Raw genomic sequence first — 13,254 nt, 5'->3', positions numbered from 1 at the left:
TCGCTATTGCTAGACCCAGAATGAAAGAGACTTTAAACATATTATATAACTGATTTATTATGAAACAAAACTTTTTTAAGACAAGCTGTAAAACTGATTAACATACAATTTGTAATCCTGAAATATAATGAATTACCCCTTTGAAAATCCCAGCAGAAATACACACACACAAAACAAAGGACATGACAAATAAAATCTCTGCAGAGGTTGGTGCAAGGGAACACTTTATGAAAAAGCATGAAGTTCCTAAAGGTCAATTTGGTGTTCCTGCATGCAAAGGTGGAGTGCTGGGCACAGTAGTTGTCTGGAAGTCCTTTCCAAAGTATCTTTGGTGAAACACTGTCTTTGTTTACTCTCACTTGTTGCAGGCTTTCAAATAGAGACCAGTTATACTGAGATGAAGATTTTCTGGCTGAAGTTGAACACCCACTCTTGACTGTAGGGAAAATGAGAGAGAGGACCAGTCTTCCTTCACAGTTTGCTCCTGAGACACGCACACACAGTTTAAAAATCATGTTCAGACAGAACTTCTCCCAGGTAGGTGTTTTTCAGCAGGAGCCCACAGACCCGCAACAGAAGTTTTTTTTAATTTTAACTCAGATAAACAAATTATCTCCCCAGGTGTCTTGCTGGTCACTAAGCTAAAGTCATCTTAAATCTTGGAAAAAGCAACTTGCTCACAGACCAAAGTGAAAAAATGTAGAAAACATATTTAGATAATTCAATGTACTTCCATTTTTTTAAAAAAAAAGCATATAGTTCTTGGAGATACGGATTCCTAACAACAGTTACAGATAGGTCGCATACCCAGGATTCACTGATGAGCCAAGTTCCTGACCTCGCTCAGGCCATCAGAGGATCTGCCTGCTAGAAATGTCATTTCTCAAGATGGGGAATTGGGAACATCCACCTGGACTACTAGAGCATGTCCTGAACTAGTCAGGAAAAAAGATAAGAACTTGGGAGAAAACACATGCAAAATGGACTGTTTTCCCATTCCAGCAAGCCTATGTAAATTCTGCGCCAGCGTGAATATTAACACCAAGGCTTTCATCCAAACCTAACATAGTGATTGATTGTGGGAACCTGTCCCAGACATCTAGCTCTGCGTGGAACTCTATGCTCCTGTTTCACTATTCACATCAACACAGCTGCTCTCATTCACTTTTCTCTCTCTCTCTCCGCCCCCCCACCCCACCCCACACCACACACACCTTAAACCAGCTTATATTTCAACTCTTTCTTGGACTCAAACTCAAGTTCTGTTGAAGGGTCATGAGGACTCCAAACATTAACTCTTTTCTTCTCCGCCGATGCTGCCAGACCTGCTGAGTTTTTCCAGGTAATTCTGTTTTTGTTTTGCTCTCATCACGTTCCTGCTCTTCCACATTATGGAATATCAATCTGTAAACAAACCCTCCTGTCCTCTCCATCAGAGTGAGAAATAGCACTTTATTCATGGAGAGATTGAGAACTCAAGACCCCTCCCAGGACTGACTTTAACCTTCGATGTCAAGGCTGAGGTCTGATCTTCCTTCCAATTACCAGGGGTTAATGGTCAAATCCATTAAATCTCAAGTGTCGTAAACCTCTTCCCGTCAGGCAGACTTGAAGTCGTTACTGCTTGAAATGTTCTGTAAGAGTTTTGAAAGCGGCTTGGTGTATAGACGGACAGTGAAGGGAAAGGCTAGGTAGGAAAACCCAGTGATAATGTTGCTGAAAGAGCAATGGCATTGATGTAATATTAAGTGGTTACCTGGTTTCTCCAGATTCTACAGCACACAGGCCATTTGGCTCAACTGGTTTCTGCTCTTTATTACCTGTAATCTAACAATCGCAGGGTTAGCTTTCTGAATTTGCACCCAATTCTCACCATCTCACAAGGGGAAAAGTGTGTGTTTCCTCTATTACAATCGATGTAAAAGCTCCCTTCTTTCTGTCTCCATTCAGTGTTCCCAGGATGACGATGATACAAGCAGTCCCAGTGTGACAGGTCATGTGACTTGTGGCAATTTGACTGTGCGTCTTTCACCTTGAGAATGCAGATTGTCATGATGATGTGTCTTGTGTAATGTGGAATATTAATCTTTAATTTCATCAGCTGGTCAGATGTACATTGACCATCTCTAAAAGGGCTTTTGCTAAGTGAAGATACTGGCTTTTTAAAAAAAATGACTACTAATTTACATCACTGTGTAGCCACATTCCATTCCATGGAAATGGAGGATAAAGACCAACACGAACAATGGAAATTTGGAGAGGCGGTGATGAATTCCTCCTTATCTTATCAAAGATCCCATCTTGGGGGAGACACTCATTCAAGGGTTGAGTAACTGAGGCATTAATATTCGATCACTGTGACTGTCCCAATGGCTAAACGGGATGAAGGATACTGATCGCCTGTCCTGTGGGTGACATCGCTTGACATTTAGAACTTAGTCAAAATCTGAGGGTAAACCCTATTATCTTTCTCTTTGGGTCTTGACTTAGCAGAGAAGATCAGTCACATGGCACAGCAGCCAACTTGCCCGTGACAGAGAAATGGAAAAAGCAGGATTCTGCAGAAAGCAACAGCAGCAGCACTGCAGAATGTAACATCTTTCTTTCTCTCCCTCCCTGCTATTTTCTAAGCTCAGGGTCCGATCTCTGTTACATTTGGAATACATCGGAGACAGAGCGCTTTAATCGAAAAGGGACTTCAAGTGTCATTGCATCCGCTTTGGAAAAAGACAGATTACATTTTAAAAGAGGCTGTCTGCAGAAAATAACCATCTTACATCAGCTGCAACCCCGCTGACATTTCAAGACCACCAAAGGAATGTCGGAAAGTATTTTCTTCTTACGGACTTTAACCCATTAATTCCGCCTCCTCCAGCCTGTAACTTGTTCTGTTGCATGCTTGTGTGCGCTCACCATGGGACTCAGGACGTGTTGTTACCTCTTTAATAAGTCTTATATTTTCACCTGAGTTTTTAAACAAGTGAACTCCTTACTTGTTAATTCAAGAAATCTGGCTGGCTTATTTCTTCATATAGCTTTACATATGGTCAAGTGCTTGTGAATTGAAAAATAAAAGTCACAGCTTTTCCAAAATTCAAATTCCGTTTTTGCCAACCTCGGGATTGAGAAAGAATGTATTCACCCCTTTATACTTGGTTGTAACAAGGTCAGCAAAAGGCTGGTGCTCACATTGTGAAATAAAGCCAAGTAAGCAAAACCAAAAAAGGAAGAAGTTACAAAACATTTTTATTTGGGAATTGCGAGTGACTCAGAAATCCCATGTAGCTTTGTAGTTACATCAATTATTACAATAAATATCAAATAATGCATAACAAATAGTTGTATTTGTTCTTTTTAAGAGTAGGTTCCAGGAGATAAACCACGAACTGATACATCAAACTAATTCCAGCCAGCTGTCAACATTGGTGCGAAATGTTTAATTTCTTATCTACTGCCGCTAGTACACAAGGGAGGAACACAGAGTACAACAATTGTGAAGAAGCAAGTAAAGCTATTCACCTACTGGGGTAAAATAAATGGCCCATGCCCAAAACAAAATTTTAGTGCAAGGTTTTCCCCAGAGACTGTCAATGGAAATGCAACGATGCAGGAGGCTGGGGAACAGGTTCAGTAAAGACTAACCGATCACATTGCACACTGCCCAGGACCCGAACAAATCAGGAAAAAATACCCTTCTCTCTACATTCTGTCTGCTTCTGGGCAGTCTGGTCCAGGGACTGAACCCCCAAAGTACAGGCTAGGTGTTAGGACACACTCTTCCCCTCACACACAGTTATAGCATAACTTTAATCTTTGGTCAGTCTACAATCTCAATCCTGCTTTATATACATTTTCAATTACATATAAATGAAGCGAGCAAGGCAAGCAGAACAATAGAGGCGTCAGAATACGGACTTAACTGTGCCCCGTACAAATTAATGTTTGCTTCCCGCTCAGTTCTTCCTAAACCAGTGGGGACTGACTGGCATCAATGGCCAGTGTGTATTTAAGGCAGTATCGTTGAGGTTGAACGAGACGCCACCTCTGTGGAGCACAGATTGAATTCGAGACCAGCTCCTCAAACAGCATCTGAACAAAAGGCCCCTCGTACTTGTACTTGTGTTTCCCCCTAGCAGGAGCAATCTCCTTACAAATATGCGAACGCAAATTGTCACCAATTCCCTTATTGTTGGCGTGTTTTGTTTAAATATATACATATACAAACCTTGAGAGGCTGAAACAGTAGAGTTTTCAATATCTGGTATTTTAGAGTTTAACAGGTATTTATTTTACCTTTCACTTTGGATAAACCTTTCTTTTAACACACTTGGTGTCAGTCAGTTAACTGGGATCTGAGGAGCCCCAGCATGGCCAGTCTGCCTATAAAGAGATAAAAACCAAAACACTGCAGATGCTGGAAATGTGAAATAACAGAAAATGCTGGAACTCAGCAGGTCTGCCAACATCTGTGGAGAGAAAGAAAGAGTTAATGTTTTGAGTCCATATGACTCTTTAGAGCTCTGACTAGAGACGCCAACTCTGTCTCTCTCTCTCCACAGATGCTGCCAGACCTGCTGAGTTTTTCCAGCATTTTCTGTTTTTATTATTTGTGGTCTGGGACAACTGCATGGCACCATCAATCACAAGCTTCATAGTAAATCTAGTAGAAACTAGACAATGTACAATGGAAACTGAGCACAGGGACACTGTTCCAAGTCTGATCTTACACAGCCACAAGGGCCAACAGTTCAGTGTGGAGGTGACCCACTGCATCTGCAGATACAGAGGCAGTTGGCAGACACCACGACAGTGTGAACACAAAGGTTATATCTGAAGGAATTCCCCATTCTGCACTGAGATCAGCTTGGTGCCAAGTCCACTGTCATGCATTATCACGTGCCCTCTCCTTCCATCAAACAACCTTTCCTGTCCAATCCACTTTACTCTCAGAATTCTGTAGCAACAATACTAACTGCACAACTGGCTTCAGGGTTCCCTGGTTGAGGGAGATGCTCATATCCAGCTCATCATCATCTGCAGATGCAGGCAGATGAAAACAAGTCCAGGCTCCTAATCTAACCACTTCATGGACGGAAATGGGTTGCAAGTTGTAAAGAGATATGAATCTCTTGAAGCACAGTAAGACATGGGGCCAATAGCCTGATGCTTTTCCAAACTAGCAATGACCAACAAATTAAAAAGTGTTGGTATCTCCTATCTAACAATTCCCATGTTCTAATGCAGTCTTCTTCTGCATCTTGAGAGCAGGTAGTCTTGGGTTCCCAAAGAGATCTTCTGTTTATTGTAACCACCTGATTTCAAACAGCAATTACAGCGTCCTTCCCTAATACATAATCGCAGGTGATGCACAGAATGCAGTCCAAATTGGAGTTTTGTGGATAATACTAAATATTAAGCTAATAAATCAGTGAACTCTACATTTACAAGCCACCAGCAGAAAGTAAACCTCAAATCTTTGAGAACCGGAGGAATGTCAATGGGCAAAAAAACATTTAAGGTTATTTCGCAAATTTTAAATTGCATATTTCCACAGATTTCTCTATCTTAATATTATTCAAGCTTACAAACCAAAAAATTAATTTTAAAAAGTGCAATTTTTAAAATTTTGTTTTAAAAAGTGCAAAACTATATCTTAAGTCAAAAGGATTAGTGCGATTTACTTATTTCATTGGTATGGTTGACAAAAAACAGAGCCCGTACATACTGAAGCCATTACTGGATACACCATTGATCTGTCTTTAGGAAAACAGTATTGCTTAGCCTCATTATTTTTAAATTGCGGCTTTGCAGATTATAGGTAAACACTGTGAACATACATAAAACATAATTTAATTGAAAACATGAACTCAAAACGGGTGTGGGGTTGCCAAACTGTCCCGGAGTTTCCAAGAATTAAGGATTAATTTCCAGGGCACCGCAGTAAGCAATAAAGCACAGAGACACAGAGGGGAGGGTGAGGGGGGGGTGGGTGGGGTTCCTGATTACAGCAAAGCAACTAAAACCCAATGATATTTTCTTTAAAATAAATCAGAACGTGTGTATGTATAAAATAAAATATAATCAATCTGCACCATTGCAGTAATAATGCCAAGAATTCTGGTAAAGTGTCATCATTCAAAGCCACGACACCAGGCACCATAATTGAGTTGATAAATTAGCTTGGACTAGCTAAAACTTTCCCCACACCCCGTTCACTCTGCCATGTGGGTTTATTTTGTTTTTGGAAACTACATAAAATTGAATGAAAGCACATAACTTTTTGGTTGCGGTGAATTCTCCTCAATTTCATATCGTTTTGTAGATTTCCAAAGTACCTTTTGTTCTTACATTCTACACCTCAAAGGCCCAACAGATGGAATCCATCGCTCCATCATTCAGTCCCGTGTTTTTCCACGCAGACTGTCCCCCAACTGCACTCAAAACCGAGGGGCCAAACACACACACTACGCATGGCAGGGGTGGGGGGGGGGGAAATTCCGGCAAAGCAAAGTATAACCAGCTTGGATTTTACTTGCATTGCTAGCGATTCCTCCTGAGGTTTCGCTGGCTTTGGCAGATTTTGAACTAAATTCAGCTACAATAGGGTAGTATACATTGCAAAAAATGGGCACCTTAGGAATTTATATAAAGCAATGAATTAACTGAAACAGCTCACGTATACTTCGAGAGTAAAGTTCAGCAACCTGCTCCCCTCCCCCACTACCCCGAAACTGCTCCCACTATATAGTCCCGCAAGTTACTCCTAGATAACACATTATTTAATGCACGTGGTTTTAACCTGAATGGCCTTCAGTCCCATGTTGCCAAGGCTGTGCAATGTGCAGTCTGGTGCTCACGCTGCAGCAATGCTTGGAGCCCCTAATTTCCAGCCAACACTACATGATGTATTTGATTAGCACAGCTCCTCAAATCTGACATATTACGATGGCTATAGAATTGATTACAGTACTGTCAAAAGAGATGCATGCAATACCTTGAGGTTGCAAGCGTTCCTATTTCCAAGCCAAAGAAAAGGTCAAGTGTCTTGTTAAACAGGGTTCCAGAAAACCTAACCTCATAGCTCTTATTAAATGCCCTGGGTGGTTTATGTTACAAACAGACAGTATTATATGGAAGAAAAATGCAGAAGAAAAAGGATTATATCGCGTGTGGTGACTGTGATTTAAAAATGCTTGTCAGCTCAAAAGGTAGTGGTGCAGTGCAAGGTTCAGACAACAAAAACATACAGCAGGATTCTTTCTACATTGAGGCTGTCAGGGATTCTCAATTGGCGTACTCATTCATAACCATTTGACAGATTGCAATTGGCTGCTAAAACTGTGCTTCTCTCAAATAAAGTTTTCTGGACTGTGCTTTAATGCTATGGAATGTCTGAAGCAAACAGCAAGGTAATTCCCTGGGGAAAGAGAACGAGTGTTCAGCAATTGTGCTTTGAGTTACTTCCGTCAATTAGTGTTGAGCTGCCGCTTCAAGCACACGTGCCAGTGCCTCATTTTCATCATTCCTTTTGCAAACCCACAAAGCTTCCACTGCCTTTTCATTTTACCTCTCCTCTGCCCTTATCTCATAATTGATCATTTCCCTTCATTTACTCTCTCACCTGGAAACCATCACCATTTCCTTCTCCAACTCAATCTCCCTCTCTGCTCACTCACTTACTCTCACCATCTTCAGACTTTCAGGGGCCTCAACAAAAAAAGACACAACACCCTTTCTTCCAGTTAGTATTCCTTGGGGATAAAGATGGGGCAGGGTTGGGAGGAAACTAACACTCATGCCAGTGATACCACATTGGGTATCACTATGCCGATAAATCCAGCTTGGTTTCAGTCTTCTCTTCATTTAAGCTGCCCATTTTTGGTACTGGCACACCAAGTCCACCAATCACACTGGGGAGGCTCTGGTTCCGCCTCAGACCCCCCAAAAGGCCGCTGCCAGTCCCCATGAACACTGCTGATTCCAGCCTGCGCTGCTTGCTCCTGCACTCGGGGTTTTCGTCATGCTCTGGAACATTCCGGGGGTTGACCACTTGGGCAATTCCCATTCTTTGCAGCTTCTTGACCAAGTTCAGATTGACGGGAGCAGAATCTGCACGGCTTCGCCCCGGCTTCAGACAGTAAACCTCCTGGAGAAGCGTCTCAGCAGGCCGTGAAGCCAGGAAGTTGTCCATGGCTCCCCGCGTGTCAAAGGGCAAGGGTGATGGGCATGGGGAGCTGGAGGGAGAGTTTGGTGGGGTGCAGGGTATGGCTAATGTCTTGGGGCGAACCACAGATGGGCATTTCAACAGCGGACAGCGATAAATACCAGCGGAGATCCCTCGATCGAGCAGGAGTTTTGTCAGACTGCTGGTACTGCTCAGAGTGGTAGTCGACTCCCTCCTGTTCATGAAGGATTCACCAATGCTTGGGCGGCAAGAAGCTATTTGAGTGTTTGAATTGGCGATCATGTTGACGGATGAGCCCCCTGAACTTGGCACTGGAGCATACGTTAAGCTAAAACGAAGAACAGAGAGGTTTAAATTAAACAACCTTTCACTGTCAAATACCCTGCAGAAATATCTCAGAGCAGGATTTCATCTCCTTGAGCATAAATGACCAGGTGAACAAAAATCTGTGGATTTGTCCATTGCACAGCAATACCAGCAACAAAACTATCCAAGTTAAGTTTGGACAATATGTGACATTGCTATCCGTGTATATTTGGAAGGATCCTGGTCATCCAAATTCTAGGATTAATATATTCTATAATCCATAAGCCTATTTGGATATTAGAGTGCATTTAAGTTTACATGTGCTGGCACTTAAATTGGGTGTAGTCACACTGCGCAATAAAAAAAGAATGTTGAGGACATGAGAGAGGGAGAAAGGATAGAGAGAAAGAGATTGAAAAATGGGTGAAAAAGACTTGCATTTTCACACCCTCAAGGCGCCTAAAGTTCTCTGCAGTGTAGTCACTGTTGTTATGTAGGAAACCTCAGCAGCCAATTTGCACACAGCAAGCTCCTACAAACAATAAAATGATAATCTGTATTGTTTTTTTAATAAAAAATGATGTTGGGATAAATTCTGACCAGGGAAAGTCTCCTGCATTTCTTTGAAATAGTGCCATGGAATTTTCTTCTCCCACAGAAGGTCAGGCAGGACCTTGGTTTAACATGTCATCCAAAAGACTGCACCTCTGACAGTGCAGCATCCCCTCAGTACTACAGTGGAGTGTTTTAGCCTGGATTATGTACTCATGTTTCTGGAGTGGGACTTGAACCCATGACCTCTGACTTAGAGAGGAGAGTGCTACCACCAAGTCAGGGCTGACACCTATTAGCGTACAATAAGATATTCCTACAAATTTCCTTTGTCCATTAATTTAACAGGTTAACTGCTGTTAAATTATAAATGTCACACAGAAGATTCACAAGTCTGCTAAGATGTTTGAATGCTATTATTGTTTAGCTTGATTCAATGCATAAAACTGACTGAAAGTTCTCAGACATTTGAAATATTGAGTTAACTGTTATCTTCCAGTAATTACCTCATGTACTTACCTATATTACACAGAATTACACAACACAACAGGCCATTCAGCCCAACAAGTTTACGCTGGTGTAATGCTCCACATAAACCACCTCCCATACTCCTTCACTTCCGCCCTATTAGCATATCCTTCAATTCCTTTCTCTGTCATGTATTTATTTAGCTTCCCTTAAATACTTCAACTCTCAAACAGCCAGTGTGGAACACTGGGAAGGACAAAGAAAATGCTTCAAAGACACTCCGAAGCTTTTTTTGAAGTGCAGCAACATTGACCATTAATGACTGGGAGGAACTTGCTACCAATCATTCACAACAGTGACAACTTGCCCATCAAGCCCCATCGTGCTTTAAGTCACAGCCTCTTAATGATGGGGCAGTGTGGTGGCAGAGAAGGAAGGGAAAGCAAATCCTGCACTCTGGATCCCACTACCTTGTGTGATATGCCCCAAGATCAGTGGGTGGAGAATTGGCCTGTTCGGTTGCCTGAAGACCTATGACAGAAACTCGCAAGTAGACATCACCCTCGAAGCAAGGGACAGCTGCCGCTGATCAAATTCTACGCTATTCACCTCAACTTCTCCTCTAGGACGAGTTCTGTATCGTCGCCATGTTCTGAGTAAAGATGGTTATTAAGGATACAAAAGAATACAGATACAACATTTTTAGGGGACGGGCTGGCAGTGAGTTAGTCTACTGCCCTGTTCACACATGAAGGGTGGGTTAAATTCAGCATGGCTGATGGAATGCAAGTCTACAAGGTGAAGAGTTCATGCAATCACGGCAAAACCCAATAACCTGAGAGTGCAGCATAGATATACTGAACAAAACCAGGACTCTAAAGGTTAAATTACAAAGAGAACGTACACAGGCCACAGCAGTATTCCCTGGAATTAAACAGGTTAAGGGGTGATTTGATCTAAGTTAAGATGATAAGGGAGGAAGACAGGGTAGAGAGAGAGAAACTATTTCCACTGAGGTGTTTAAGACAAGGGCGATGTCTAAAGATTAGAGACAGGCTTTTCAGGAGTGAAATTAGGAAGCACTTCTTCACACAAAGGGTGGTAGAAGCTTGGAACTCTTTTCCACTGACAGCAATTGATACGAGATCAATTGTTAATTTTACATCCAAGATTAATAGAGATGCTTGTAAAGGTATTAAGGGATTTGGGGCAAATATAGGTATATGGAGTTAGGCCATAGGTCAACCATGATCTCAATGGATGGCAAAACAGGTTCAAGAGGCTAAATGGACTACTTCCATTTCTATATTCAAAGCTGTCAGATACTGGAGTTAAAAAGATTTAATCAGACTACACGTGGACGTTCATAGACTCTAGTCCCTTGATTTTAGAAAACCTTAGAAATGTACAGCATGGAAGGATGCCATTTGGTCCATCGTGTCAGTACTGGCCAACAAGTAGTCATTTAGTCTTACCCCACCAACCAACTTGTCAGTAGTCTTGTAGGCTACAGTACTTCAAGTGTATATCCAAGTACTTTTTAATTGTGATGAGAGTTTATACCTCTACCATCATTTCAGGCAGTGAGTTCCAAATCCTCTGGGTGAAAAGATTTCCCCTTGAATCCCCTCTAAGCCTCCCACCTCTTACCTTAAAATCTATGCTCCTGGTTATGGACCTTTCAACCATGGGGAATAGGGCCTTTGTATCCACTCTTATGCAGACCTTTCATAATTTTATACACTTCAATCAAGTCTCCCCTCAGCCTCCTCTGTTCCATAGAAAACATCCCTAGCCTATCCAACCTTTCCTTGTAACAAAGATTCTCCAGTCCAGGTAATAATCCTTGTTCTGTATCCTATCTGGTGCAATCACATCTTTCCTATAGGTCACTGACCTGAAAAATTAACTGTTTCTCTCTCCACAGACGCTGCCAGGTCTGCTGAGTATTTCCAGCATTTTCCGGTTTTATTTCAGGTTTCTAAAATCAGTGGTATTTTGTATAATTTCCTTCTACCTTCCTTTAAAAATGTAGGCCATGCCATAATTAAGCTTCAAAACATATTGGCTTGTCACATTGCATTAGGATACCTCAGAAAAGAAGTTAAAAACAAAATCATTTGACAAGGAAAGTTGGGATTGTTCTCCTTAGAGCAGAGATGATCAAGGATAAACATTCAAAGTTATGAAGAAATTTGATAGAGTAAATGAGGAGGAAATGCTTTCAAAGGCAGGAGGGTTGGTGGCCAGATTGAAAGTAACTGCAAAGAAACAGCAAGAAGGTGAGTTTTTTTTTAAATGTAGAGAGTTACGATGATCTGGAATGCAAGATTCAATAGTAACTTTCAAAAAGCAATTGAATATATACATATGAAGCAAACATTTACAGGGGTATGGGGGAAAAGAGCAGGGAAGTGGTGCTAATTGGATAGCTCTTTCAAAGGACTGGCATGGGCATAATAGGCTGAATGGTCTCTTTTGCTGACAAATGATTCTATGATCCTATTATAGCAATGCCGGCAAATTTTCTCCTTTCATTCAATGTTCACCAAGTGTCAGAAATACAACGTATGAAACAGGACAGCTGATTAATGTAGGTGACAGTTCCATAGGAAAACAAAACGGTGCGGGCTAACATCTCACCTTGCTGTAACTTGAGCAACATCTGTGGGATGCAGGATCCGGCAGGTGGTGAAGGTGAAAGTAGAATTAGTCTGCGACAGACATTTCCCTGGATTCCGCACTAAGAACAGAGATAAAATTTGTATGCGCAATGGTGCTGATTTCAAACACAAATAACTCAGTCTGAATATTTCAAAATGCATTCTTTCTTGATCTCCCATCTGTGCTATGTGCCACTTGTAACGCAGAATCTGCCAATACCATGAATGGACAGACATGAGGAGGGACTAAAATGGCCCAGGCCAAATGACCGCAGATTTGTCTTTTTGTCAGAATCGTCTCACCATGTTTAATAAATCCTTCTGCAATCCCAGAGTGCAATCAGGAACAAAGACAGCAGAATCGTTGGTTCAATCCTGCATTTCATCTCTCCTAGCACAACAGGGTATTATTTTGTTGGAATGCTGGATGGGACACGAGCACATCTGAGTCTCGAGCTATGGTCCTTATACATAACATATCCAGAGCTGGATTCCAAGAGCCACCTCATCCTCTTGTAAGGAAAGGGTTACTCTTCATATTGTAATAATGGCAGTTTTTTTGCCTTTGTTTGTTAAATAGGGAAGTATGATTCTTAAGGCAGAAAAGCTCCCTTTGTTCCTCCATTAGAAGGGAGGATTTGAAGCTAAGCACCTGCACTAGGAAGATCATAGTCTAGATCTGGAAAGTTAGGGGCTGTGCTCAAGTTAAGAGAACATGCTGCAAGGACAGAACATAGTTAAATAAGTGCTGAATGATACATAATATGATGCATGTCATTTATCCCATTAAAGGGTTAAAATAAACCATAAAAGTAGGAACAAAATTTAGAATCAGTTAAGATCTGATCTGCCTGCATACTGAGCTTGGAACTGTAATGCATTTGAATTCTTTGTAAAGGTAGTTGCTGCTAAGTGCACATTTATGAGTTGAATGCTTAATAAATTGTTGACTCTGACATAAATATGCAAGGATAGCTGAACATGCATGCTAAATGGCAGAGTACACACTTACAACATGAATTAATAGCTTTAGTACTAGTTCAATTTTGTAAAGTACTGTAGTGAGGTCCGGAGGCTGGA

The 13,254-nt window shown here is 41.5% G+C and overlaps 1 protein-coding gene across 4 annotated transcripts in view; it reads right to left on the bottom strand.

The window, feature by feature from the left end:
• Positions 1–3,229: 3,229 nt before the first annotated feature.
• Positions 3,230–13,254, bottom strand: part of trak2 (trafficking protein, kinesin binding 2) — a 73,643-nt gene continuing 63,618 nt past the window's right edge. For all 4 annotated transcript variants that reach the window (XM_041200933.1, XM_041200934.1, XM_041200935.1 and 1 more), the window contains 2 exons: positions 12,155–12,254; positions 3,230–8,513 (listed from right to left, as the gene is read on the bottom strand). In XM_041200933.1, coding sequence (XP_041056867.1) covers positions 7,823–8,513; positions 12,155–12,254 — 791 coding nt within the window. In that variant the 3' untranslated portion in view covers positions 3,230–7,822. The remainder of the gene's footprint in view (positions 8,514–12,154; positions 12,255–13,254) is intronic.

Source organism: Carcharodon carcharias, chromosome 12, assembly GCF_017639515.1.
Source record: "Carcharodon carcharias isolate sCarCar2 chromosome 12, sCarCar2.pri, whole genome shotgun sequence".
In the NCBI taxonomy this organism is placed as follows: domain Eukaryota; kingdom Metazoa; phylum Chordata; class Chondrichthyes; order Lamniformes; family Lamnidae; genus Carcharodon; species Carcharodon carcharias.
This window is presented reverse-complemented; position numbering and strand designations above follow the sequence as displayed.